The 26725-nt window shown below is 41.0% G+C and overlaps 1 protein-coding gene across 2 annotated transcripts; it reads left to right on the forward strand.

The window, feature by feature from the left end:
- Positions 1-178: 178 nt before the first annotated feature.
- On the forward strand, positions 179-26001 carry LOC135083712 (uncharacterized). 2 transcript variants are annotated; one of them, XM_063978426.1, is made up of 8 exons: positions 179-558; positions 10486-10591; positions 20597-20749; positions 21669-21838; positions 22580-22789; positions 24305-24381; positions 24875-25018; positions 25345-26001. In XM_063978426.1, exons 1-8 carry the CDS (start codon positions 244-246, stop codon positions 25475-25477), a joined length of 1308 nt encoding a protein of 435 aa, XP_063834496.1. In that variant the 5' UTR covers positions 179-243; the 3' UTR covers positions 25478-26001. The 2 variants fall into 2 exon arrangements, with proteins under 2 accessions (XP_063834496.1, XP_063834497.1); XM_063978427.1 differs by lacking the exon at positions 24875-25018 and having other exon boundaries at positions 180-558.
- The last annotated feature ends 724 nt before the right edge of the window (positions 26002-26725 follow it).

Genomic DNA, 26725 nt, shown 5'->3' on the forward strand with positions numbered 1-26725 from the left:
GCACTTGTTTCCAGGGATATGAAAATCAATACGCGATACATCCCCCTCCAATACCTCACCTAGACCCATCAAGGGAAGAGACCTAACTACCTACATTAAGGATGCAAATGCCATAAATCTAGTGCCCCCGTGAATGACGGGGTGGGTGAGACGAGCGACACCGCGCGTGCGCGAGTTTTAATCGATACGCCCTGCTCAGGGCAGCTAGACTTTCTTTCCGTCGGCAGCCATCAGCGGGTGAAGATGTTTCCACCGGTGCTCCTGGTCCTGTCTTATGTGCTCACTGTGTATGGAAATCTGGAAGGCCCGTTCCTGTTCTTCGGGCCCGAATCGCTAGAAAAATATAAGAGGCCGGCCTTGAAGAATTTGGACCAAGATGACTTAATGCGTATATACGGGGAGGAGGCGGCGATCGTGGTGTTCAACAACCAGGATTCGGTGCCGCTGGCCAGCGGGAACTTCCCACGGCTGCGGAAGATGCTGGAGGGCCTGACGACCCTGGTGCTGCCTCAAGACTTCCTCGACGTCCATCCGGACTACATCAGCAATGAGACTCAGGTAAGCTCAAAACTACCTCATCCCTTGTCTTTTCGTTGATTTCTTTCCCTTCTATTTTTCAAACATTCAAATCTATCAAATTGAGATCGATATCAGTAATCTAAAAAGGGACAATATTATTTGATCCTCTAAAAACTAATTGATCTTTTTTGTATGTGCACTTTTTAAAATAAATGATGTGTTTTATTATATTTTATCTTTATATTAATTATTGGGTCTATATTAGTTGATCTACGGATAAATTATGAATGATCTTCATTTAAGGTAACATAATATTTATGTTTAACATACTCTTTTAATATTTAGTAAACAAAAATAATATTTGATCCTCTTTTTAGGGTTCCGTAGCCAAATGGCAAAAAACGGAACCCTTATAGATTCGTCATGTCTGTCTGTCCGTCCGTCCGTCCGTCCGTCCGTCTGTCCGTCCGTATGTCACAGCCATTTTTTTCCGAAACTATAAGAGCTATACTGTTGAAACTTGGTAAGTAGATCTATTCTGTGAACCGCATTAAGATTTCGATGCAAAAATAATATTAAATATTGGGGGCTCCCCATACTTAGAACTGAAACTCAAAAAATTTTTTTTCATCAAACACATACGTGTGTGGTATCTATAGATAGGATAGGTCTTCAAAAATGATATCGAGGTTTCTAAAACATTTTTTTTCTAAACCGAATAGTTTGCGTGACAGACGCTTCCAAAGTGGAAAAATGTTGGTCCCCCCCCTCTAACTTCTAAAATAAGAAAATGAAAAATCTAAAAAAAACATATTATGTACATTACTATAAAAACTACCAACGAAAATTGTTTTGAACGAGATCTAGTAAGTAGTTTTTTTTAATACCTCGTAAATCGTAAACCGCTTATTACCGCGTAATATTTCATACTAATAACTTAAATAAAAAATAATAATTTTAATTTCATAAATCATTGGTACGGAACCCTCGGTGCGCGAGTCCGACTCGCACTTGGCCGGTTTTTGTTAGAGACAGTAAGCCGTACGAAGCCGCCACGTATAGACTGATTTTTAGGCTAACATTGCCATATTATGTCAGTCAAGCCCGAGAGCTTACCAGTGCAACACGTACGCACACCGGTTACCACCAAAACCAGTTGTTGCCAACCTTTTGGCCGAACTTCTTTATATAATCTGCTTATAATATACTGTCTCCTACAATATGAAGTGCGCGATGTGCAACTCAGCTTTCAACGATGGAGCTCAATGTGGGTCATGCAAGAGACATTTGGACTTCGCTTGTGCCAACATATCAGAAACAGCCTACCGTAAGCTACGCTCTGATCGTAGGGCTGCGTGGAGATGCCCTGCGTGCAAAAGTTCTTCGCCTCACTCATCGATTCCCGCATCACCTGAATCGGCATCTCTGGAGGTCATCCTCAACGAAATACGCGGAATTAAACTTCAGCTTACCAGCTTATCTACTCTCTTGGAGGACGTGAGGGCAATCAAATCCGAGATTGCTGACCTCAAGACCGCCTCTGAGTTTAGCAGTGCGAAAATAGACGAACATGCTGCGCGGCTGGCCACGGTGGAATCGAGTTTGCCTGCAGTAGCGCGTATCCAGGAGACTATTTCTGCAACCCAGGAGGCTTTATGCCAAGTAAAAAACGAGTCTTCCTCTAAGGAGCAATGGGCCCGTCTCAATAATGTTGAGATAAAAGGAGTGCCCATGAAGAAGGGTGAAAACTTATTCTCGGTTGTGGGAGCGATAGCTAAGAGAGTAGGATACGAATTTCCCAAGACGCAAATTAACTACGTGTCGAGAATACCTATCCATAACTCAAAGGATAAATCGATTATTATCTGCTTCATCAACCGATACGTCAAGGAAGAGTTTGTCGCTGCAGCTCGAGCTATGAAAACCATAACTGCCAATGAGATAGGCTTCAGTGGAAATTCTGACCGGATCTTCGTGAACGATCACCTGACCTCGGAATATAAAAAGCTCTTAACGAAGACAAAGTCAGCTTTGAAAGCTAAAGACTATCGCTACATATGGATTAAATATGGAAAAATACATGTCCGAAAAAATGACACATCGCATGTGGTAGTTATACATACGGAAAGCGATTTAAACAGGCTTGTATAGACTGTATCTTATTTTGCTTAATTTTAATTTATTATTTTTACACTGCCAATACTTATATTTTTAATATGTTATTGTGTTATTCAGATAATTTTTGTTTAAGCCCATGCACTTTAACAAACATTATACTCTCCCGCCTCAGTAATGCTAAAATGTTTATAACCTCTGCCTCGCATATTACTCATCCGCTCGCCTACGCCGAGTTATCGCCTGTTTATTGTGCTATGCGCTTCTGGTCATTATTGCGTAAATATCCCAGCGATGAACCGCTATCTGTCCCGCTCGCACTGGCACCTCGCGCGTTCCGCCGCCTGCTTTGCCGTAGTTACCGAATAACTGAGCTTTGCGACTTTAATCTATCTTTGTTTTTTAACTATTGCTACCGGTTTCGCTTACTAACTGCCTACGAAATAAATTATCGTCCGCTCGCTATTATTCACCCGGCGTATTTACCTGTCGTAAATCTATGTTTTTACTTTGATATTATATTGTTTTTAACTAAATTTGTAATTATTAATAAATGAATGCAAGTAATATAGCAAATGGGAATGGAAATATAGTATTTTACTACCAAAACGTACGCGGGCTTCGATCCAAAACTACAACATTTTTCCGTAACTTATCTTTGGCTAATTATGACGTTATCTTACTGACAGAAACATGGTTGTTAGACGGAATATCGGACTCCGAACTGTTTGACAACCGGTATATTGTATGGAGGCGCGATCGTGACTACGTCCGGACGGGACAGGGTCGCGGTGGTGGTGTGCTGATAGCCACACACAGAGATCTTTGCGTTTCACCTCAGCCTCAATTCCACTCCTCAGCTGAAGATTTATGGGTCACTTTACTTTTTGATCAGCCAAATAATAAATCGTTAAAGTTGCACTTATGTGTACTTTACTTATGCAGCCAAAACTTAGGTCACTCGTTTTCTCAACAGCTATCAAACTACTTAGATAATCTAAATAATACTGTAATGAACAACTCCTTAGACAAGTTCTTAGTTGCTGGCGATTTCAATCTGAGTGGTATTGGTTGGCTGAATAATGATGATGGTACTTTTTCGCCATCTAACTGTAAAACACCGGACGAGTTACTGCTTGTGGATGAATTAAGTACTCATAGTTTTTGTCAATATAATGGAGTGATTAATAAATTCGGCAGGTTACTCGACTTGGTGTTATCGAATGAGTACGTATCGGTAATTGAGTGTGATGATCCACTGGTACCTATCGATCCCCATCACAATGCGATTACTTTCTCCATGTCTCTATTGCAATTTAACAAACTTAAACCGGCTGCATCTTTGTTGTATAGGTATGGTAAAGGTAACTACACCACAATGAATGACCATATTTCAAGGATTGACTGGGAAGGTGAGTTTCTTGCTAGGTCACTCGAGGAGAGCGTTGCGTTTTTCTATGGAACATTAGATGAACTAAAGAATAAATACATACCGTCCGTAAACGCTGTCCACAATCGACACCCTAAGTGGTATTCGCCTTCTCTAATAAAAATAATAAAAGAAAAACGTAAGTTCCTGAAAAAATATAAAACTTATAGAAATCGTTCTGACCTAGATTCTTATAATGTTCTGCGCAAAAGAGTGAGAGACCTAGAACTAGTCTGTTACCAGAAGTACATCTCTTTGGTCGAAGATTCCATTGAAAGCAACCCTAAGCACTTCTGGACATTTATTAAGTCGCGACGTGGTTCTAGTGTTATCCCTAGTAGTATGACATATAATGCAACTATGGCTACTTCTGGCGTAGGTATATGCAATGCATTCTCATCGTTTTTTCAGTCAACTTTTCTAAACTCAAATACGAACCAAACTACCTCAGCAACTGGCTTGTCTCATGCAAACGGCACGGCCGACATTTTTTCTATAGAAATTAACCCACGATTAGTCAAGAGGCTACTTTTAAAATTGGACCCTGCTAAATCAGCCGGTCCTGACCTCCTTCCAGCTCGTTTACTCATTCAGTGCGCTGAAAGCTTGGCGATTCCAATTTCTATGCTTTTCAAAAGATCTCTTCTTGAAGGTTTGGTGCCCAACTTATGGAAAAAGGCCTTTATTACACCTGTCCATAAAAGTGGATCCAAGATGGAAGTAACTAATTACAGGCCCATATCCAAGCTCTGTATAGTTTCGAAGGTCCTGGAAAAGGTTGTCTACGATCAGGTGTATGAGGCTCTAAGAAATTCTTTTAGTGATTTTCAGCATGGTTTTCTGAGAAGGCGCTCGACCGTGTCAAATCTTGTCTTGCTTAATGATTACTTAACCCTCAATATGGATAATGGTGAGCAGGTTGATGTAATCTATACGGACTACAGCAAAGCATTTGATCGAATCGATCACAACCTTCTTCTGGACAAGCTTCAAATGATTGGAATCAGAGGTGACCTTCTTAGATGGTTCGCATCTTATATCTCAAATAGATCTCAGGCTGTGGTGGTGAGCAATTACATTTCCAGCTGGATACCCATCCCTAGCGGCGTTCCTCAGGGATCTTTACTGGGCCCGTTGTTGTTTGTCATATTTGTAAACGACATTAATTCTTGTCTGCACTCCTCCCGCCTTCTCTGCTTCGCAGACGATATGAAAATCTACTCCACAATTGCGTCGGAACGGGATGCTGCTGCCCTACAGGCTGACTTGTCACGTCTGGTTGAATACTGTAAGTTCAATAAACTGGATCTCAACCCCTCCAAATGTTCTATTGTAACTTTCAGTCGCAAGCTAAATACTAAATTGTATCCATACCTTATGGGTAGCCAAACTCTACAGAGGAAGACATCCATTCGCGATCTGGGAGTGATACACGATTCCAAACTGATTTTTGATGACCATATAGATAGCATAGTAGCTAAGGCGTCAAGGGCTCTCGGTTTTGTAATGCGTAGCTCAGTCTGTTTTAACAAGGTAAAGACACTTAAAATACTATATTGCACATTTGTGCGTAGTCACCTTGAGTATGCGTCGCAGATCTGGAACCCTAGGTACCAAACATACGTCTCTCGCTTGGAGAATGTCCAGAAAAAGTTTATAAGGTTTATTTGTTACCGTACCAGATTACAGTATAGTTCGTCGGACTACTCTAACATCTGTAAAAGGCACCACATCCTTCCTCTTGCCATTAGGCGTGAAATATCTGATATCACATATCTTATAAAAGTTATCACAGCTGAGATTGACTGCTCTGAACTCCTAGCTAACATTCAATTTAATGCTCCAAAAAGAATTCTGCGCAATAATGATCCACTATACATCCCCAAGGTAGACTCTAACTACAGGCAAAATAGTTTTCTCTGGCGGGCGAGTAGGAACTTGAACGAATTTGTCAAGGAGACTAACATCGACATATTTTGTACTAGCATTGCTGTGGCGAGGAGAAAGCTAGGCGACCGTTTTTTTAAGGACAGCTAAATTGTTTTTCTGTTTGGCAATGTTTTCCAATACTTTCTATTTAGGTATTACATAGTATATTATAGTAGTGTAGTACGTAGTATGTAGTAACCCTGGTGCAAAGGCTCACTAAATTTTTTAAATTGTTTTTACCTGTGGGAACCTATAAGTGGTTTACTCGTTGCCTATCTTATGTCATTATTACACACTGTAAAACCCTGGTTTTCCTAAATAAATAAATAAATAAATAAATAAATAAATAAATTATAAAACTTGTGCCATTTTGTGAAATAATTTGTGTTTTCTATAGTAACGAACGTTACAAGTGGCGCCCAATTTTTTTTCAAATCGCAAGGTTGATTTTCTCTTAGTACACCGATCACGACCGTGATTTTTACTTTTAGTGCGACATCGGGTTACGACCTGACCTGATAAGTGTGTTTTTTCCAAATATTTGCTGTGTTTGACGCAAACATTTGCAAAACAATATTTATCTTTCGTACTACTAAATAGACCGAATATATCCATCCCGCACCAACGCATTCAGCACCTAAGGTCAATTCGACCCGATAACGCAGTGTGAACGTGATAAGTATGCTTTTTTAATAAAAAATAAATCTTTGAACATCAAGTGCCTTTAAATAGTTTCCATCCTTTGACTACAACTTAATAAAAATAAGTACCATAACATAATTATTTTGAAGATTATTTGACATAGACAAAAAAATAATTTATACAAATCGAATTATTTAAAAAAGTATCACAATATTGAATATTTGGTGCTCATTTCTCTTATTTTTGAGGACCAACAAGTAACGATCAGATTTAATTGTTACATCTCAAAAAATTTTTGCGTATATCAAAAGAGGTTAAAAATCGATTTTTTTATTTGCCGTTTTTGCTAATTTAAAAAGATCATTTAAATACATGTCATCTAGAAATAACTTCCGGAAAATTCTTCTCTACTGCGCATTCAACAAGTTCTATTGATTTTTCATTGAGACGCCATTTCCACTTTGATATTGAAATAAGTCATTATGGCATGTAAATATTCACTGAGCGAATTTTTATTGCATGTTGCGACGTTTCAGTCTCAGTATTTTTTATTTTCTTTGTGTAAATGAAATGAACATTTTATAGTTAGTCTGTAAAAGAAAACCCAATTTCCTTTGAAAGTACTCATTCAGTACAGTCAGCTCCATTAAAATGCTCAAACCAACCATCCTTTGTTGTGACGCCATTTTGTCTACTTCGGCGGCTCCGCGCAAGCAACAGGTGTATTGATTTTCCGGCTCAAAGTAACTTTTCAACATTATTGCTCAATTAGTCTTCATAATTTAAGAAGCAGTTACATATTACTCATAAAGATTAATAAATTAGATGGACTGAAACTTGAAAAGATATTGACAATGACTTGTAAAATTTGATAGATACGTACATAACTTTGAAAAATAATAATGCGCTACTTGTTATTAGAATTTGGTTTGTAGTCCAAAGCGATTTGCTCAGAAATCATGGCGAAGGTAGACATTGTTACGACGCCATTTTGTTGACGAGTTCGACGCATCTGCGCATGCAACAAGTGGTATTGATTTATGGACGCTAAGTGCATTCGGCGTTGCGGAGTTATGACTCAATACTAACATACAAGTAATAAATTGCCTAACCATGTTAGTTTTAGTAATGATACGTTATCATTGTATCATGGAGCGTGCTATGCTCGGAGTTTCCCTGCGTGATCGAATCAGAAATGAGGAGATCCTTCGTGGCAGTGGGCGGGCCACATAGCTCGTAGAGCTGATGTCCGCTGGGGTAGGAGGAAAGTTCTTGAGTGGCGACCACGAGCCGGAAGACGTAGCGTGGGCAGGCTTCCCTCTAGGTAGACCGACGATCTGGTGAAGGAGTGGCAGGCAATGCGAGCGGTGCAGGACCGGTCTTAAATCCTTGGGGGAGACCTTTGTCCAATAGTGGACGTCTTTCGGCTGAAACGAACGAACGAACGTTATCATTACTCAGGTGTTTCTACATAATATGACTCATGAATTCAAACAGAAACTTGTAATGAGTTTTTAATCAATGCAATAAAAGCATATAATATTCCTACGACGCAATTTTGACGACTTCGTAACATAGCGCAAAAAGTTATTAAAAGTTTTGCTATGGGTCAGTTCTAAAAACCACATTTGAGTCAAAATGTAATTTAATTTTTCAAACAATCTTGTCAGTAAGTCCAATTTCAAAATTATTTTAAAAGCTTTAAGTAATATTTTTTTTCTGATACATTACAAATGAAACGCATTGCCAAAGTCGAAGGGCAGCCATATTTCATGTAGCCGACTGTACCGGAAGTGTGACTGCGCATGCATCAATTAATTGATTTATGGCTGCACCCTGCACCGGGGTGGGGGGTGAGGTGTCATGGCGGGCGGTGGGTAGCCAGTAACTATGATTACATACAATGTCCGGTCACCGTGATTTTAAAATTAATACATTGGAGACTTAATTAGCGCTTATATGTACATGCACAATATAAATAAAAAGCTTATGCATTTTCGATTTTTCCATAAGAGCTTTTTTATAATGGACTCTACCTTCTAGCTAGGTGTCTATTTAACCTGTTCGTGTTAAATATCCTACTGAAACTACATTGTTTACATGGACAATGTTGTCCATAAGTAATAAATTAAAAATTAAAATATTTCAGAACTCGGTATTCTTTCTTTCTGTCAGTGGTTTCGGTCTCGGTTTATTTTTGTTTTCCTGATACATTTATGTAGGTACATTAGAATTCACTAAATCTGAATTTCTAAAATAAAAATTATTTGCCAAAATCTAAGAGCATCCATACTACAATTATGTGTCCGACTGTACCGGAAACGGTCAAGCGGCGCATCTGCGCATGCATCAAGTGATTGATTTATGGCTGCATCCTGCACCGGGCGGGCGGGGTGTTAGGGCGGGCGGTAGCCAATACTTATGGGTAGATTTTGAAATCTGGTCATCGTAGTTTGAAAATTAATACAACTTAACTGGCGTTTTTAATAATATCTGCGCATAATCGGCAATTTATGCATTTTCTCTTCTACAATAAGAGGGGAATTCTTTTATTTTTATAATGGACTCCCGCCGGTTGCATAGTTATGCACCTGTTCGTACTTAATATTTTTGCTCCGACTTTAACTAATTTAATTACACAATCAAGTTCAATATTTTTAATTTAAACTAAATATAAAAAATAATTCAACAGTGTCAGTTACAATATTTACTGATAGATTTACTTTATTTCACGACTACTTCTGAACTTATAAAATGAAACGCATTTGCCAAAGTCGAAAAGTATCTACCTGTAGTTTGTGTCCGAGTGTACCGGAAACGGTCAAGCGGCGCAGCTGCGCATGCATCAAGTGATTGATTTATGGCTGCACCCTGCACCGGGGCGGGCGGGGTGTTAGGGCGGGCGGTAGCCAATACGTATGAGTACAAGTAGAGTCCAGTCGCCGAGATTACAAAATCTTAAAATTGGACACTTAGGTATTTAGCACTAAGATATTATTCGCATCATATGCATTCATCATAAAGTAATGTCAAAGTCAAAGTCAAAATTTCTTTATTTGTTTAGACTAATATATGTATAGTTCTTACAAATCGTCATTTTGCTCTTAAGGAGCCTCTACATGTCTCATAATCTTTTTACCCTACCAGCGCTTCGAGACCAACATTTGGCAAGTGCTGAGAAGAAGCGCCGCAACAAACTCAGTCACCACTGTCTGCCGGTTAATATAAATAAATAGTAGTAGTAGGTACATTCGATTCAGGAGCAGTTCACTGAATTTACCATGCATTCTTGTATGGTGTATCTTATAAGAATGGCTATACAAGATTGCGTGGTATATTAAACAAGGTAGTGACGTGCTAATATCTAGACTTACATATTAAGATACTAGTAGAAATGACTCGCATACATAAATTTGAATATCTTGGATTGACCAGTCCCCGAAAGCAGCGATGATACAACAATAATCAAGGATCCGTTAAGAAAGTCTGCTCGTTTGCCTCCTGTCACATAAAAAAAAAGTCAGCCACAACCACATACTTATTCGATAACTGTTTTGTACAGTCACTGTTCAGAACTCATGTTCTATACAATTTATAGAAACAAATGGCTGCTGTTTTCAGTCTGCTGTCCGCCATCTGCGGTTGTGGGCAGTGGTGACCTGCAGCTTGTAGTCTATTGAGGTCTTTACTTGCGGTCTGTAGTTTGAAGGTCTGATATATTTAGATACGGTTTGCGGTTGTGGTGATTGAAGACGTATCCACCGCTTTTAAATTAGATAGCTATTAGATAGATCAATGAAATATGACATCTGAAACACTATATTCAATGTCACCTCTGTGTCCCGTTCCAGATGCTGACGCTGCAGGGCCCGTGGTCGGAGCGCGACGCGCAGATGACGGAGACCTTCGCGCGGCTGCAGGACATCTACGGCAGCGGCAGGGTCTTGGGCATCTTAGGTAAATATACACTTTTCTACCTTTTGTCTTTATTACTTGGGTACAATTGGGTACACTTGGGTACACTTGGGTACACTTGGGTACACTTGGGTACAATTGGGTACACTTGGGTACACTTGGGTACACTTGGGTACACTTGGGTACACTTGAGTACACTTGGGTACACTTGGGTACACTTGGTTACACTTGGGTACACTTGGGTACACTTGGGTACACTTGTGTACACTTGGGTATCTGGGATCTCTTGCAGCTTGACTGCCAACAGTGACCAAATCAGTGACTTAAGATTTGAGGATCGACTATCCTATGAAATGAGAGCTTTTAGGTAAGGAGTTACACTCACCGGTTGCTGTCTTCGGTGGTTGCAGTCAGTGCTTGCGGTCTTCGGTGGTTGCAGTCAGTGCTTGCGGCCTTCGGTTTTCAGCTGCGGTTGCGGTCTGCGGTTATATTCTTCTCACTGTTTACAGTCTGAGCTTGCGGTCTTAGGCTATTTCTACGGTTGCGTTCTGCTGTTGCTGTCTGCGGTTGCGGTATGCGGTTGCGATCTACACTGCATATTTTTTTTATAATTTCTTTAATCAACGTTTGTCAGAAGATAAGTTTCTCTGTTGTAGCACAATAAGGCACTTGTGAATATATTTTGGTCACTTCCTTGACCAAGCTACTTACATATTATATAGGGTGTTTTTTAGAGGTATAGAACTTTAAAATGAAATAAAATATGTAAAAATATGTCTGATTCACATGGTATTGGTTTTGTTTAAAGATGTTCTTATACCATTTATGCTTCAAAATGATTTCGGGCCAAACGGCGCCACGGTTGGCTCAAATGTAGCGTAATCTAGATGTCCAATTTTCAATTTCTTTTTCGAGCAACTGGGGCCATACATCGGCAATAACGCGACGAATGTTGGCATTGAATTCCGTAGTTTATCTGCGCATTAGTGGACTTCACATAAATCTCCAGAGAAAATAATCCATATGTAGTAGGGAATTTAGTGCAAGAACCCCTCCACTTTGGTATAGAAGGCTCATTTTTGCAACAGTGGTTCTTTGGGTGCTCCTGAGTGGATTTCCGTCGGTAGACATCGGGAGCCCCCCCTGTGGTAGCAGGGGGAGGGGGGGCAAGTTTCCTTCCGCCGCGCTTCACTTTAAGGCCCATATCTTCAAAACTATGGGTATTAGGGCAAGTGTGGTATCATTTTCAGATAATTAAAGGATGGCGAATTCATTTCTAGAACAAACTTTTTGCCTTTTCATACAAAAAAATAGAAATATTGAACAAAATTCACAAAAACCAAAAAGTACTTTTTTAAATTAACGTCGTTTACTTTTAAACCACTGGAGATAATCTAATAAAAAAAATATGACCTGAAAGCTACATTTATCAGGATTATAAAAATATACCATTGTATGGTACTTTTTTCGCAAAAAGTAGGTGAAAAAAATTTTTTCTTCAGGACACAGCGGGCGAATTTTTATTGCGCATCGGAAAAAAATATTTATTTTATCCATGAATTCATACTATTTGGTTCATAAGCAAGCAAGGATTATTATTTTAGAATTTATTTAGAGTTGCTGGCACATCAATCTACCATGATTTGTATTTTTTCGTCAATTGATTTTGAACTCTATGTGTAAGACATAAGGTTGAAAATAGCTTAAATACATTTTAATATTGAAAATATCATAAGAAGAAAGCAATTAAATAATTATAGTTCTTTATTTAACTTTAATTTGTGAGTATTATAATTTTAATTAACACTTATTTCTACATACTATTGTACCAGGATTTAACGGAAAGGTAAGTGTGAGGAAAATGAGGATTCACAATCATAGTACGGGAGATATTTTTTGTTTTAGTTGTTTTTTTCAGACAGCACCAGCTTCTGCACTACTTCTTGCACTTACATCTCACCATTTCCAGGCAAGCCTCGGCAGCTACGGGCAAACCGGTCCATGTAGGCTCCATGTTGCTATCGACTCTGGTCCACCCCCAACCAGTCGGGCAAAGGGAAGACTGAGTCGGTTGCTTGCAACTAATCCTATACGCAAACCCCTTGGATTGATCTAATAAGTGGATAGATCTTGAACAAGGGACGACTAGAAAAGAGGAGGGGGGCGGTGTTGGCGGTCCGCCCCGGATGCCAAGCATCAGGGGGTGACACATGTCGCACAGATTAGTACTCACTGGCGCATCTGCATAGCAAGTCTGCGGTCTATGTCATTGTCTTTCAATCTTGGAATCGGTAGGTAGCCCCAAAATCGTGGGGGTTACCAGGGGGTGCCTTAGGACTTACGCCGCCACTGCAAAGATGGCCTTGGGAACGGGAACGGGCGTCTACTGTAAACACTTCGAACATAGTGAACGCTTAAGGAGGTTTGCTACAGTGTTTCAAGCTGAATTCTACGCTATAATTATGTGTGCACTAAAGAACAGGGGTGTAAAAAACGCAATATTTACATCCTGATCCACAGCCAGGCAGCACTTAAACAAAAAGCCATCGCCTCAGTGAAGGTTGAGTCTAGAATTATTCTAGATGCAATCTTAAAGATGAACAAACGAACGAAAGCGAAAAAGTGTGGGATACCTGGACATACACGGATCAAATGCAGTCATACAGTCTAGCGAAACTAGGGTCAGAGGCGATACCTATTGGGTCAGAACTGATACTTACCTTTATCTAACAGCATACCTCATGGCCATAATATGGCCATATCCAAGAAGCACAGTGCTGAATGGGAAAGCTCCAACGATAAAAGATAAGCCTCTCCAAATCATCCCTAAAGGGAAACACAGGGTCATGGAAAACTCATTAAGCGGAAATAAAAGGTAAGCCCAAGCAATTACTGTTACGTAAACTGGACGCAAACTGGGCATTATGGAACGAACCACATGTCCCACAAAATGGGCCTAACAACAGAAGACAGCTCTCGAGTATGTGGAATACATGTGGGGTCCATGAATCAATACTGTAAGGATGGGTCTGCTTGGGTCAGCATATCCGGCATCAGAAGACTTAGATGGCTTTCACTTAGACGCTTAATTCACCTATAGGTATAAAGGTCCTATTCCTATCTATTGGGACGTCGTCGCAAGTTAAAGACGGTTGAAGATAATAAAGCTATATTGTGCTAGCAAGTATAGTATTACAAAGCGAAATAGCAAAGCGCGGGAGCGTCGCGGAGCCTAACACAGGTCGTGCGCAGAAGCCGATCCGATGCGCACTGGAGCTGCGCGCTGCAGACTGGGAGCGGGTTTTGTTGCCGCGCCCTGCGCGCGCCGCGTCTCCACCCGCTGTCGCCTGGACCAGTTCGCGGCGTAGTGATGTGTGTAGGTTGCATGAAGCTAGTGATGTACACCACATCACCCCCTTGGCAGAATTATTGTCCTGGGGAAAAATAATTTGGAAATTTAACCTGTCGCCCAGAGCGAGTAGTTCTAACCAGTTGTTTGGAATCTTGATTAGAACAAGTCAGCGGCTGCGGCGATTTAAAATCGTCTGAATCTGTCAGAATGAATGCTGGTTTAGTTCTATCTATTGAAACAGTAACTGGTCCTCTATTCAATTCTACAGTTAAAGTTTTATCTGTGCGTTTGAGCACTTTATGTGGTCCAGTGTATGGGGCTTCTAAAGAACCGCGTAAAGCATCTTTTCTTAAATAAATGTAATTTGCGGTTTTTAAATCTTCATGCACAAAAACAGTTTTTTGGCAATGTCTAGATGCTGGGATAGGCTTTATCTGTGACATAAAATTACGGAGCTGCGACACAAAGTCTGATGGTTGAGGTATCTGGGAGTTATTACATTGAAAGAACTCACCAGGAATCCGTAGTGGCTCACCGTACACCATTTCAGCAACCGAGCAATTCAAGTCAGGCTTCCAAGCTGTGCGCACGCCAAGCAGCACGATCGGCAGTACATCAGTCCATCGGGTACTGCTGTGGGCCATAATTGCAGCTTTTAGTGTACGGTGAAAACGCTCAACCATACCATTAGCCTCGGGATGATAAGCAGTGGTGTGACGCAGACGAATTCCACAAAGATCTGTCAAAGATTTAAACAAATTTGAATTAAATTGACGACCTTGGTCAGTTGTCACAGTTTCAGGGCATCCAAAGCGTGAAATCCACGTATCATAAAAGGCTCTGGCCACAGTTTCTGCCGTGATGTCCATGAGTGGTTTAACTTCTGGCCAACGAGTAAATCTATCCACAGCTGTTAGACAATATCTAAAGTCAGAAGATGGTGGAAGCGGGCCAATCAAGTCAATATGAACGTGGCTGAACCGGTGTGCAGTCAAAGGAAATTTGATCAACGGAGATGAGGTATGTCTTTGTACCTTAGATCTCTGGCACGATTGGCAAGCCTTGACCCAGTCACGACAGTCTCTTCGTACTGAGGGCCAAATGTACCGTTCGGTAATAAGCTTGGTGGTAGGTCTTACCCCAGGGTGACTCATGTTGTGAACACTATCAAAAATCTGGCGGCGCAACTCCTTCGTTATGAAAGGCCGAGGCTTCGACAGAGAGGTGTCACAGTAAATAGTAATATTCGTACCTGGTACTGGAACCTTTTCTAACTTCAAAGATGAAGAATTGTGGTGAAGCATTTCTTGTAGTTCTGCATTATCAAATTGTGATTGTGCAATAGTTTCTAGGTCAGGAGGCACAGATATACTTTCTATGCGTGAGAGCGCATCAGCTGTGATGTTATCTTTACCGGATATGTGTTGGATATCAGTGGTAAACTGAGAAATAAAATCCAAATGATTGAATTGCCTTGGAGAACATTTTCGATCTTTCTGTTGGAAAGCGAAAGTAATTGGTTTGTGGTCGGTATAAATAGTAAAATGTCTACCTTCAACCAAATATCGGAAGTGTTTCACACTTTCATAAATCGCCAAGAGTTCCCGGTCATAGGCACTATACTGCTGCTGAGCTCGATTTAATTTCTTGGAGAAGAAGGCCAGCGGTTGCCAATTGCCTCCAACAAGTTGTTGAACCACAGCGCCCAAGGCTGTATTTGACGCGTCAGTCACAAGGGCGAGCTGTGAATTGAGGTGTGGGTGTGACAAAAGAGCTGATCTTGAAAGACTTGCCTTACATTTATCGAATGATGACAGCTGTTCTGGGGTCCAGGTCAACGGGGTTGAGCTCTTATTCTTAGTACCAGCTAGCATATTATGCAAAGGCGCCTGGTCTTCTGCGGCATGTGGAATGAAACGCCTATAAAAATTGACCATCCCCAAAAAACGCAGCAACCCTCCGACTGTTTTTGGAGGTGAAAATTCCTGTATGGCTTTTACCCTCTCTTCTATAGGGCGTGTACCATCTGCAGAAATAGAGTAACCGAGAAATGTTACCTCGTCTTGGCCAAAACTGCACTTAGCTTCATTGATGAGAATGCCATGCTCCTCCAGGCGTCGAAAAACTTGCTCCAGGTGTTCCAGGTGCTCGGCTGGACTTCTAGAATAGATAAGGATATCATCAATATACGGATAGCAGTAATCTAACCCTCGAAGTACTTCGTCGATAAATCGTTGGAATGTTTGAGCCGCGTTTCTCAATCCAAACGACATAAACGGGTATTCAAACATTCCGAAGGGCGTGGTTATCGCCGTTTTCGGGATATCTTCAGAGAAAACTGGTATTTGATGGTAAGCTTTCACTAAATCTATTTTAGAAAATATCTTACATCCTGCCAACCTATGTGAGTAATCCTCGATGTGCCTTATGGGGTACCTATCTGGTATGGTTCGAGCATTTAGCGCCCGATAATCTCCACACGGCCTCCAGCTGTCTCCTTTTTTCGGGACTAAATGTAAAGCAGAAGCCCAGGGGGAATCTGAACGGCGGACGGTACCATCGCGCAGCATCTCCTCGAATTGGTCTTTGGCAATTTTCAGACGGTCTGGTGCCAAACGTCGAGGCTTACAGAATACAGGTGGTCCAGGCGTTGTGCGGATGTAGTGAACTGTCTTATGCTTCACTTCATAGGGCATACCTGATGGCCTAGTCAATGTTGGGAATTGAGCTAACAAAGTGTGGTACTCACTCTTTCCGGAAATCGCCTTTATGCTGGGCAGCTGGCCCGGCTTCATCGAAACAGCAGTGGACAAGGTAGTCAGGTTGTCTAATAAACGACCATTCTTGCAATCGACTAGCAAACCATAATGTGCGATGAAGTCTGCCCCTATTATGGGCTTGTCCACATCTGCGAGCACGAAGTTCCAAGTGAAGTCGCGCCGCAACCCCAGGTTGAGGTGCATTTTCATTATTCCGTAGGTGCGGATTCTGGAACCGTTGGCTGCTGTAAGGCTGTAATCAGTGGGAGTTTTAAATTCACGTAAAAATCGGCGAGGTAAAACGCATAGATCGGAGCCTGTGTCGATAAGAAATTGTACTTTGCTGCTTTTATCGGTAATAAAAAGGCGACGGGTAGTTGTATGACAGTCGGCTGCCGCCTCTACTGACCGTCTCGACAGTTTTCCTTCTTAAAATTGCACGGCGGTATACATTTAGCAGCTTTATCGGCGAACTTATAATGATACCAACACATACCCGAGTCTCGTATCCGTCCTGACCTGTTGTTTCTAGAATTAGATCTACTTCTAGTATTATTATTTTGGCCCCGGTATGTATTACGACCGCGATTTTGACCTATGTTCAATTGCGATATTTGTCGGTTCAATTCATCTTGAATTCGTGAAGAAATTGTTTGCTCCAATCGTTGGAACATTCCTTCGATAGACGACGCAGAAGTACTGGCGACTTGATTTACGGGGGTAGGCACGACGTCGTATATTTGGTCCGCGAGAATAGCAACCTCATCTAGACTGGTGGCTTTTTGAGACGCAATAATTATTTGTATGTGGGTAGGAAGTCGTCCTGACCACAAACTACGCAAAAAATCGTCGTTAACTCCATCACCGGCTAACGCTCTGAGGTGGCGTAAAAACTGCGACGGCTTACGGTCTCCTAATTCCTCGTGAGTAAGAAGTTGATGCATCCGATGTTCATGAGAAACAGAAAGGCGATTAATTAATTCGTGTTTTAATTTTTCGTACTTGCCGGTTGCTGGGGGATTCGTAATAACGTCTCTGACTTCACGCGCGGTACGCTGATCTAACTCACGGATGACTTGAAAAAATTTCGTACTATCATTCTTCGTCGACGTGCACGCAAACTGAGCTTCTACCTGGGCGAACCATATTTCAGGATCTTCCGCCCAAAATGGAGGTAGACGTAAAGCAACACGGCCCACTGCACAAGTATCTTCACTCGTCGCGTCCTTAAATTCTTGTTCAACGTCCGCGTCCGCTTCACGGTGACTCGACGGTCCGCTATTCGTAGCCGCGTCCATGTTATAACGGTCGAAGTAACGAGTTACGGCGAAACGACGCGTAAAAATAATTTTTAAACCGTGTTCGGTCTGGGGGTCACCACTATAGGTATAAAGGTCCTATTCCTATCTATTGGGACGTCGTCGCAAGTTAAAGACGGTTGAAGATAATAAAGCTATATTGTGCTAGCAAGTATAGTATTACAAAGCGAAATAGCAAAGCGCGGGAGCGTCGCGGAGCCTAACACAGGTCGTGCGCAGAAGCCGATCCGATGCGCACTGGAGCTGCGCGCTGCAGACTGGGAGCGGGTTTTGTTGCCGCGCCCTGCGCGCGCCGCGTCTCCACCCGCTGTCGCCTGGACCAGTTCGCGGCGTAGTGATGTGTGTAGGTTGCATGAAGCTAGTGATGTACACCACACACCTAATGGATAGGATTTTTTGGATGATAGGGAATAAAAAATGGGAGCATAAAGATCCTAATGGGTCGCCGTGGACTACGCTTAGACCTAGCTTAGCTTAGCTTAGGCCCTACATAAGATAACCCAGACAGCAGCAGCAGCTTTGTATCAGCATTGGCTACTGGCAGTATATCAAGGGATTCGCGTATAGGATCAGGTGAAAGCAACCGACTCAGTCTTCCCTTTACCCGACTGGTTGGGGGTGGACCAGAGTCGATAGCAAAATGGAGCCTACATGGACCGGTTTGCCCGTAGCTGCCGAGGCTTGCCTGGAAATGGTGAGATGCAAGAAGTAGTGCAGAAGCTGGTGCTGTCTGAAAAAAAAAACAACTAAAACGGTCACAGCCGTAACCTTTGTTCTAAAAATATTTCCCGTACTATGATTGTGAAACCTCATTTTCCTCACATTTACCTTTCCGTTAAATCACCGGTACAATAGTATGTAGAAATAAAAGTGTTATTAAAAATAATAATAATAATCATTAAGACGTTTAGACAAATTAAAGTTCTTTAATTAGTGCTTTCTTCTTATGATATTTTCAATATTAAAATGTATTTAAGCTATTTTCAACCTTATGTCTCACACATAGAGTTCAAAATCAATTGACGAAAAAATACAAATCATGGTAGATTGATGTGCCAGCAACTCTAAATAAATTCTAAAATAATAATCCTTGCTTGCTTATGAACCAAATAGTATGAATTCATGGATAAAATAAATACACTCAACATCAAATAAACCGCACCTTCCGCGACGCGAACTTTAAAGATTTTCTTCTGACACAATTATTTTACCCCAACAATATTGGTGTTATTTGAAAGCCCAATAAATATCCTTAAAGAAAAATACATTTCATTTCTAAATAAATGATTAACATATACCATAAATGTGACTTGAAAATAGACCTCACTTTGGGCTCACCTCTGGGATCAATTAGACCAATTTTTATGGTTATAAAACCAAATAAAGATCTCACGTGTCCTCTTTAACAGATGGATAGCGATTAATCCTAACTTAACAGTTTTATAGTCATAAAAAATGGCTATAGCGTAACTACCTATTTTTTGAAGAAGCGACTCTGGATCCTTGTAAAGACACATTTTTGGGGTAAAAACCTTTCCTTTAATGAAATGAAGTTTAGAACTAGGCTTTCAAATGGTACCAATGTTGGTGGGAAGTGGGGATGCATACGTTTGATAAGTGCTTGTCGCGGGAAGTGCGATTTATTTGATGCCGAGTGTATTTTTTTCCGATGCGCAATAAAAATTCGCCCGCTGTGTCCTGAAGAAAAAATTTTTTTCACCTACTTTTTGCGAAAAAAGTACCATACAATGGTATATTTTTATAATCCTGATAAATGTAGCTTTCAGGTCATATTTTTTTTATTAGATTATCTCCAGTGGTTTAAAAGTAAACGACGTTAATTTAAAAAAGTACTTTTTGGTTTTTGTGAATTTTGTTTAATATTTCTGTTTTTTTGTATGAAAAGGCAAAAAGTTTGTTCTAGAAATGAATTCGCCATACTTTAATTATCTGAAAATGATACCACACTTGCCCTAATACCCATAGTTTTGAAGATATGGGCCTTAAAGTGAAGCGCGGCGGAAGGAAACTTGCCCCTCCTCCCCCTGCTACCACAGGGGGGGCTCCCGATGTCTACCGACGGAAATCCACTCAGGAGCACCCAAAGAACCACTGTTGCAAAAATGAGCCTTCTATACCAAAGTGGAGGGGTCTCCATACAAATCATTGCACTAAATTCCCTACTAATGTGTGAGATCACCCGATTGTGGAGGCAAATTCAAAGATCCATCGAGTGAAATTATGCGCTCATCGAATGTTTCCCGCAATAAATTGAATGTGTCGCGTGCTGGTTGGATTGTAACACCATCTTGTTGAAACCATAGCTCTGCCACATTAATATCATTCATCTGAGGAATGAAAAGTTACGAAAATTACGTCGACCGTAATATGGACGTTTGTATAGAAAACTGAACCATGATTTTTAAAATACATTTTTGCACAATTTGCAAACGTTGTTCTGAAGTAATTGTATTTAATTATGAAATGGCAAAATATACTGTGCACAAATGTACCACCAACTATCAAATTAAATATCACTAGGAACAGTGTAACCAATTTAAAGTTGTATACCTCTAAAAAACACCCGTTACTAATTATCGCATTGTTATCGTTCCAGGCAACTCGGTCTCCCAGGGTCCTTCCCTGGAGTACTCGGAGCCGGGGTCATGGGCACGCGCGCGCCGTGAGGCCGACGCGAGCGCCGAGCCGCCCGCTGACGACGAGAAGCCGCCCAAGGTGCTCCAGCGATTCGCGCTGTATAACGCCACTGGTCAGTAAATACGTGGACTTGTTTTAGGCGGTTATCACACTGCGCGCGTGATTTTCATATAAAAAATCACGCGCGCGGACGCGTTGTCAGTGTGAAGTGCCGCGCGTGTTTTCTATACAAACTGAGGTACTTGCATACAATGATTAAATCTGTCGCCCCGCGCTCCGTCGCGGAGTGGTAACCGCCATACCCACACAGTAGGTTCACGAAAAATTCAAACTCAAATTTTGGCAACGACTTGTTTAAATTTAAATTCAGAAAAACACTAATCAAGAAAAGATAGAAATAGGTACCTACACAAAAGAGACGGCTCAATTTAGACTACGCAATCATAAGACCGCCTAAATTACGACCACCTAAACGCAACGAAACAACGCTAAAACAATATCTACTGACAGTTTAGAGGACACATGTTTAAAATAAATAAAAGGGAAAAGGTCATATTTTCGTCCAGTAACGGTACTGCATTAGAAATCAGTAAAATGATTTCTAGTATTTCCTGCCCCAGCGGCCATCAGCTCTTCGAGCTATGTGCCCCGCCCACTGCCACTTGATTTTAGCGATTCTGCGGGCTATGTCAGTCACTCTGGTTCTCCTACGGATCTGCTCATTTCTGATTCGATCACGCAGGGAAACTCCGAGCATAGCACGCTCCATCGCTCTTTGGGTGACCTTGAGCCTTCTTATGAGGCCCATAGTAAGCGACCACGTCTCAGATCCGTACACCGTATACGAGTAGTAGAGACTTTAAACTACATGCATGACTTACCGGAAGGCAGTATAAAGCTGTCTGAAGCGAACTAAGGACTATTATTTACCTACTTAGTCTGGATCTTTATGATACAAATTACAATTTTACAATGGTTTAAAATTAGCCTTCAAGTGCTACCATACTAACAGAAAACCACTACAATTCCAGGTCCTCCCGGTCGCAGCGCTCTTCTCTACTCGACCGGCTGGCCCGAGATCCGCTGGGCCAACGGCTCCGTGACAGTCCTGGACACGCCAGTCGGGGAGCCCACCGTGAAGCCCACCCGACTGTACACCATCCTCGTGGTCCGTTTCGCTGACGGAGACTCCAGGGATAAGGTGCGTTGAGATAACTTCATCAGTTTAGAACTGGATGCCTGGGTGGTCATATAAATGGATTTCTTGATCTGGGTTCGAGATCCGCTGAGCTAACAGTTCCGTGACAGTCCTGGACACGTCTGTCGGAGAGCCCATGGTGAAGTCAATCCTCGTGGTCCGCTTCGCTGACGGAGACTCCAGGGATAAGGTGCGTTTGGTTCAGCAGTTTAGAAACAGACGTCTGTTTGGTCCGAAAAATGGATTTCTTGACTTGAGTCTCATGACAATAAAAATTATTGGATTATTTGAACACATCACATGTCAGTCTAATGGAATCCATAAAGCACCTGATGGTAATTCATGAAGCATCAGCAGGTTAGAATCAGAGTCTGGCTGAAAAAGAAGAAGCTAGGGCAATAAGCGGACTTAAAATAATTAAGTCCGCTTGGCTAGCTAACATCATCTTTACTTCGTTCGTTCATTCGTTTCAGCCAAATGACGTCCACTGCTGGACAAAGGGTGGCCACATCATCTTTACTAATTGACGCCATAACAGTTGTGTTCCGTCAGTTAGAGGCAAGATAGCAAGTTCCTTTGTGGTTGAGGATTCCAGATGATGCTCGCTTATGATACAAGATAGCCAGTTTCTTTGTGGTTGAGGATTGCAGATGACCTTCGGCTTAATCATCAGTATCTTATCTTCGCAGTAAACTTGTGTCTCATTGTGTCGACGATATTAACGCATTCTCTATCCCTTTCCAGATCACCCTCGAGTTCAGCTTCAAGCAGAGCGCGGGCTGGTGGCAGGCGGTGGGCGTGGAGGTCAAGTTCGGGGTGGAGCCCACTGGCCTCAACCTCAAGGCTCCCTCGCCGCCCGACGCGCCGTCAGCCGTGTTGGGCCATTCGTACGAGTGCTCGCTCCCACTGGAGTACTCCTCGGAGGAGGCTACGTTGCTCTTCCCTGATGTTTTGGTAAATTGATCTTTCGTACCTCTCATTATCTATACTTATAATAAACTAGCTTTCCGCCCGCGGCTTCGCCCGCGTGGAATTTTGTCTGTCACAGAAAAACTTTATCGCGCGCGTCCCTGTTTCAAAAACCGGGATAAAAACTATCCTATGTTCTTTCCCGGGACTCAAACTATCTCTATGCCAAATTTCATCAAAATCGGTTGCGAGGTTTAAGCGGGAAAGCGTCACAGACAGACAGACAGACAGAGTTACTTTCGCATTTATAATATTATAGTTGGGATAGTTGGGATCTGTAGAGAGGTCAATTCTGTACATGAAATATATTTTCAAAATAACTATCAGGGGGTGATTAGTGATCGATACTGATGCCAAAAATGCAATCAGTAAAATTTTTGTCTGTCTGTCTGTCTTTCTGTCTGTATGTTCCTTATAGAAACAAAAACTACTTTACGGATTTTAACGAAACTTGGTACAATTATTCTTCATACTCCTGGGCAGGTTATAGTATACTTAGGAATTCCCACGGGAACGGGAATTAGCGCGAAAATCCTTTTGTATGAAAAATCTAAACCGCTTAAGTTAGACGGTTGAAATTTGGCATGCAGGTATCTTAGTAAACTTAAAGCTTAGTTACAACAGGATATTGCAAAATTCCCACGGGAACGGAAGTTAGCGGGAAAAAATATTTGTGAGAAAAAATCTAAACCGCGTAAGATAGATGAAGGGGGTAAAACGGGATCCACGCGTATGAAGTCGCGGGCGGCCGCTAGTAAAGCATAATATTCTCTAACACAGTGTTTGAAAACTAGTAGTAATATGCGTTCTGACCGCACGGAATTTGTTCTTTTTCACCATGATTCATGTGGGTCTAAAGCGGTCTAGAAAGAAGACATAAAGATTAATGCTACTGGCAGGGGTATTCGCAACAAATCATATTGTTCTACGAGTGAATCAGTGACAATTATTTATCATGTCACACTGGTCACGTCTTCTTGATCACCACGTGATCATAAGCATACACACTTATGAGATTGCATACATTATGACCAAGTTCTGTAATTAAACTTCCTAACATAACCTTAAGAGGAAACCCCTGACCACTAGATCTCCGAATCTAAATATATAAAAGGAGAAACTGACTGACTGACATATCAACGCACAGCCTAAATGGCTAAACGTAGGTAGAGGTGCACTAAGAAAGGAATTCCCCAAATTCCCACGGGAACGGGAATTAGCGGGAAAATCCTTTTGAATGAAAAATCTAAACCGCTTAAGTAAGACGCTTGAAATTTGGCATGCAGGTACCTTAGTAAATTTAATGTTTAGTTACAACAGGATATTGCAAAATTCCCACGGGAACGGGAGTTAGCGGGAAAAAACATTTGTATGAAAAAATCTAAAACGCGTAAGATAGATGAAGGGGGTAAAACGGGATCCGCGCGTACGAAGTCGCGGGCGGCCGCTAGTAATTAAATAATCATCTATCAAATGACAATGAAAATATTTCGTTTACAGATGCAACCGTTTATGGACAACACTGAAAAGTTTTCGGATGCTTTTAACTGCATCGGATTCACAACCGTTCCTATTTGGTGAGTCTTAGTCCAGAAGTTGGTAGGTAGTTCTGGTAGATGTTGGCCCTTGATAAACAAAAGATCGGGAGATATTTTTGAGCACATTCGAGTTTAAAGTGTTGTCTATTTTTAAATCCGCGGCCTTGGTTCAGGAAGATTTGCTTGTAACAAAGAACTTGTAATCATTTATTATCATTATCACATTTCAGTGTTCGTGTGTGATGGATGAGACAAAGCTCGTAAGAGACAGAATCTAAAAGGTCGAACCAATAACATCATAATTAAAGCATTAATCCGGTGATGAAATTACTTTGTTTTCAGTTTGAGTCTATCAATAATAACCAAGAATCTATATCGGATTAGATTGTCCCGTAATTTTACCATCAGTAATTTAAGTGATTGGTTCGGCATTTGACCTCGTTTTATTTTAAAAGGATTTATGGCTTGGTTTTCGACCTTAAACTGTTCTAGCAGAGTTCCGCGTCTGTTTACTATTCAGTATTGACTTCAGGTGTGACGACTACAACCACCGTTACATGAAAACTCTACCAGTAAAGAAGCAGTTCCCGGAGGAGCCGACCTTCTTCGGAAAAATGCTGCAAAAAATCAAAAAGGCTTTGTGTGAGTGGGCGTGTGGCAGGCAGCAAGAGACCATGTAATATTTTTTTGTCAATATTTTTTATGAATATTGGTATGTTTATGGCCTGTGCGGTCGACGGAATAGCCTACGGTCTCATTTCATTTCAAGAAACTTAGTTTAGGTTTGCTGTCTTTTAAAACACCCAATCATCGGCATTATTCTTCCTGCAAATGTCCTATAATCAACCTTGGCTGCTCGAAAAGAGACAACACTATGCACAACAAACTTATTTGAATTTTTCCAAAATTTTCCTCTAGCGTCAATCTTGGAATCAGATTCGTAAAAAAAGTCTAAATTGCTGTAAGTACTTGAATTGGTTTTAAAAGTGCCTTCATTTTCAGGTCTGGTCTCTTCGTGAGCTCCATGCTCATTGCTGGCCTGGTGGTGTCCATCTCCATGATCCTGGACATCAAGACCATGGACCGCTTCGAGAACAACCGGAGCAAGCAACTCACCATCACCGTTAGCGAATGACTTCACCAATTTTTACCAATATCCATTAATGTTGTTGTCTATGTCTATTCGTAGCAGGTAAGTTTAAATAGTTATTAAGGGATTTTGTAAAATTTATTGAGGTGGTCAGTAAGCTGTTCAGATTCTGTGACAGGATCTCTTAGATTTGTAATTAATCAATGGGTGCGTTTGGCGGAAAAAAAGCGTTTGGAAGCGCTTGTAAGCTAAATGGCGACCGCTACGGTGGCTTCAGGATCATTGGATTCATTAATGTTTATTGATTAATTCAGTAATGATTCTTTCGGTTAAGTTTTGACATTAATTTGTAATTTTATAATTTATGACATTGGCTATTATTTTGTTTGTATTTGATAATTAGAAAGATTGACATTGACATAGACAACTTTGTAATACCAATTGATTTAGATTTTTATACAAATTTGTTAAGAATTCGTATGCCTATACGGCAGATCATAGTGGAACCTACTAACCCCTAACAACTTTGTACCTATGATAATGACGAATAAATTTCATTTTCATTTCCATTATTTTTTTCTTATTTTACTTATTAGCGCTTTTTCCGCCAAAAGCCCTTAATAACTTCCCCATTTGGATGATGACAGTAGAAGTATCTATGATATCTGTTCTATTTTCGTGTACCTATATTCTAATCTATTTATATACCTTTTGTAAATATAACCAGTATCACGTTGCTGGTCATGGTTTGCTATAAAATGCAATGTCATTTTAGTAGTTGTACATATTTTCGTACATAAGTAGATATACTCGTATAACATAATCAATGGGTGCGTTTGGCGGAAAAAGAACTTTCAAGCGCTTGTAAGCTAAATGGCGACCGCTACGGTGGCCACAGGATCATTGGATCCATCAATTTTTTATGGCATTTCGGCACCTAATGTTCGCCATTCTCTTATTTTGCTAAAACGCCAAACGCCCCTTATAATTTCTCTTCATTTGGATGATGACAGTAGAAGTCTCATAAATATCTGTTCTATTTTCGTGTACATATATTATATTCTTTTTATATACCTTTTGTAAATATAACCAGTACCACGTTGCTGGTCATGGTTTGCTATAAAATGCAATGTCATTTTAGTAGTTGTACATATTTTCGTACATAAGTAGATATACTCGTATAACATAATCAATGGGTGCGTTTGGCGGAAAAAAGAACTTTCAAGTGCTTGTAAGCTAAATGGCGACCGCTACGGTGGCTACAGGATCATTGGATTCATCAATTTTTTATGG

The sequence above is a fragment of the Ostrinia nubilalis genome, chromosome 24 (genome assembly GCF_963855985.1).
Source record: "Ostrinia nubilalis chromosome 24, ilOstNubi1.1, whole genome shotgun sequence".
NCBI lineage: Eukaryota > Metazoa > Arthropoda > Insecta > Lepidoptera > Crambidae > Ostrinia > Ostrinia nubilalis.

Excerpts from the sequence above, each read along its gene's own strand:
- LOC135083712 (XM_063978426.1), top strand. The coding sequence starts at position 244 with ATGTTTCCACCGGTGCTCCTGGTCCTGTCTTATGTGCTCACTGTGTAT. Across the intron at positions 22,790-24,304 it reads TGCTCTTCCCTGATGTTTTG|ATGCAACCGTTTATGGACAA; the intron begins GTAAATTGATCT and ends TTTCGTTTACAG. Across the intron at positions 24,382-24,874 it reads TTCACAACCGTTCCTATTTG|GTGTGACGACTACAACCACC; the intron begins GTGAGTCTTAGT and ends TATTGACTTCAG.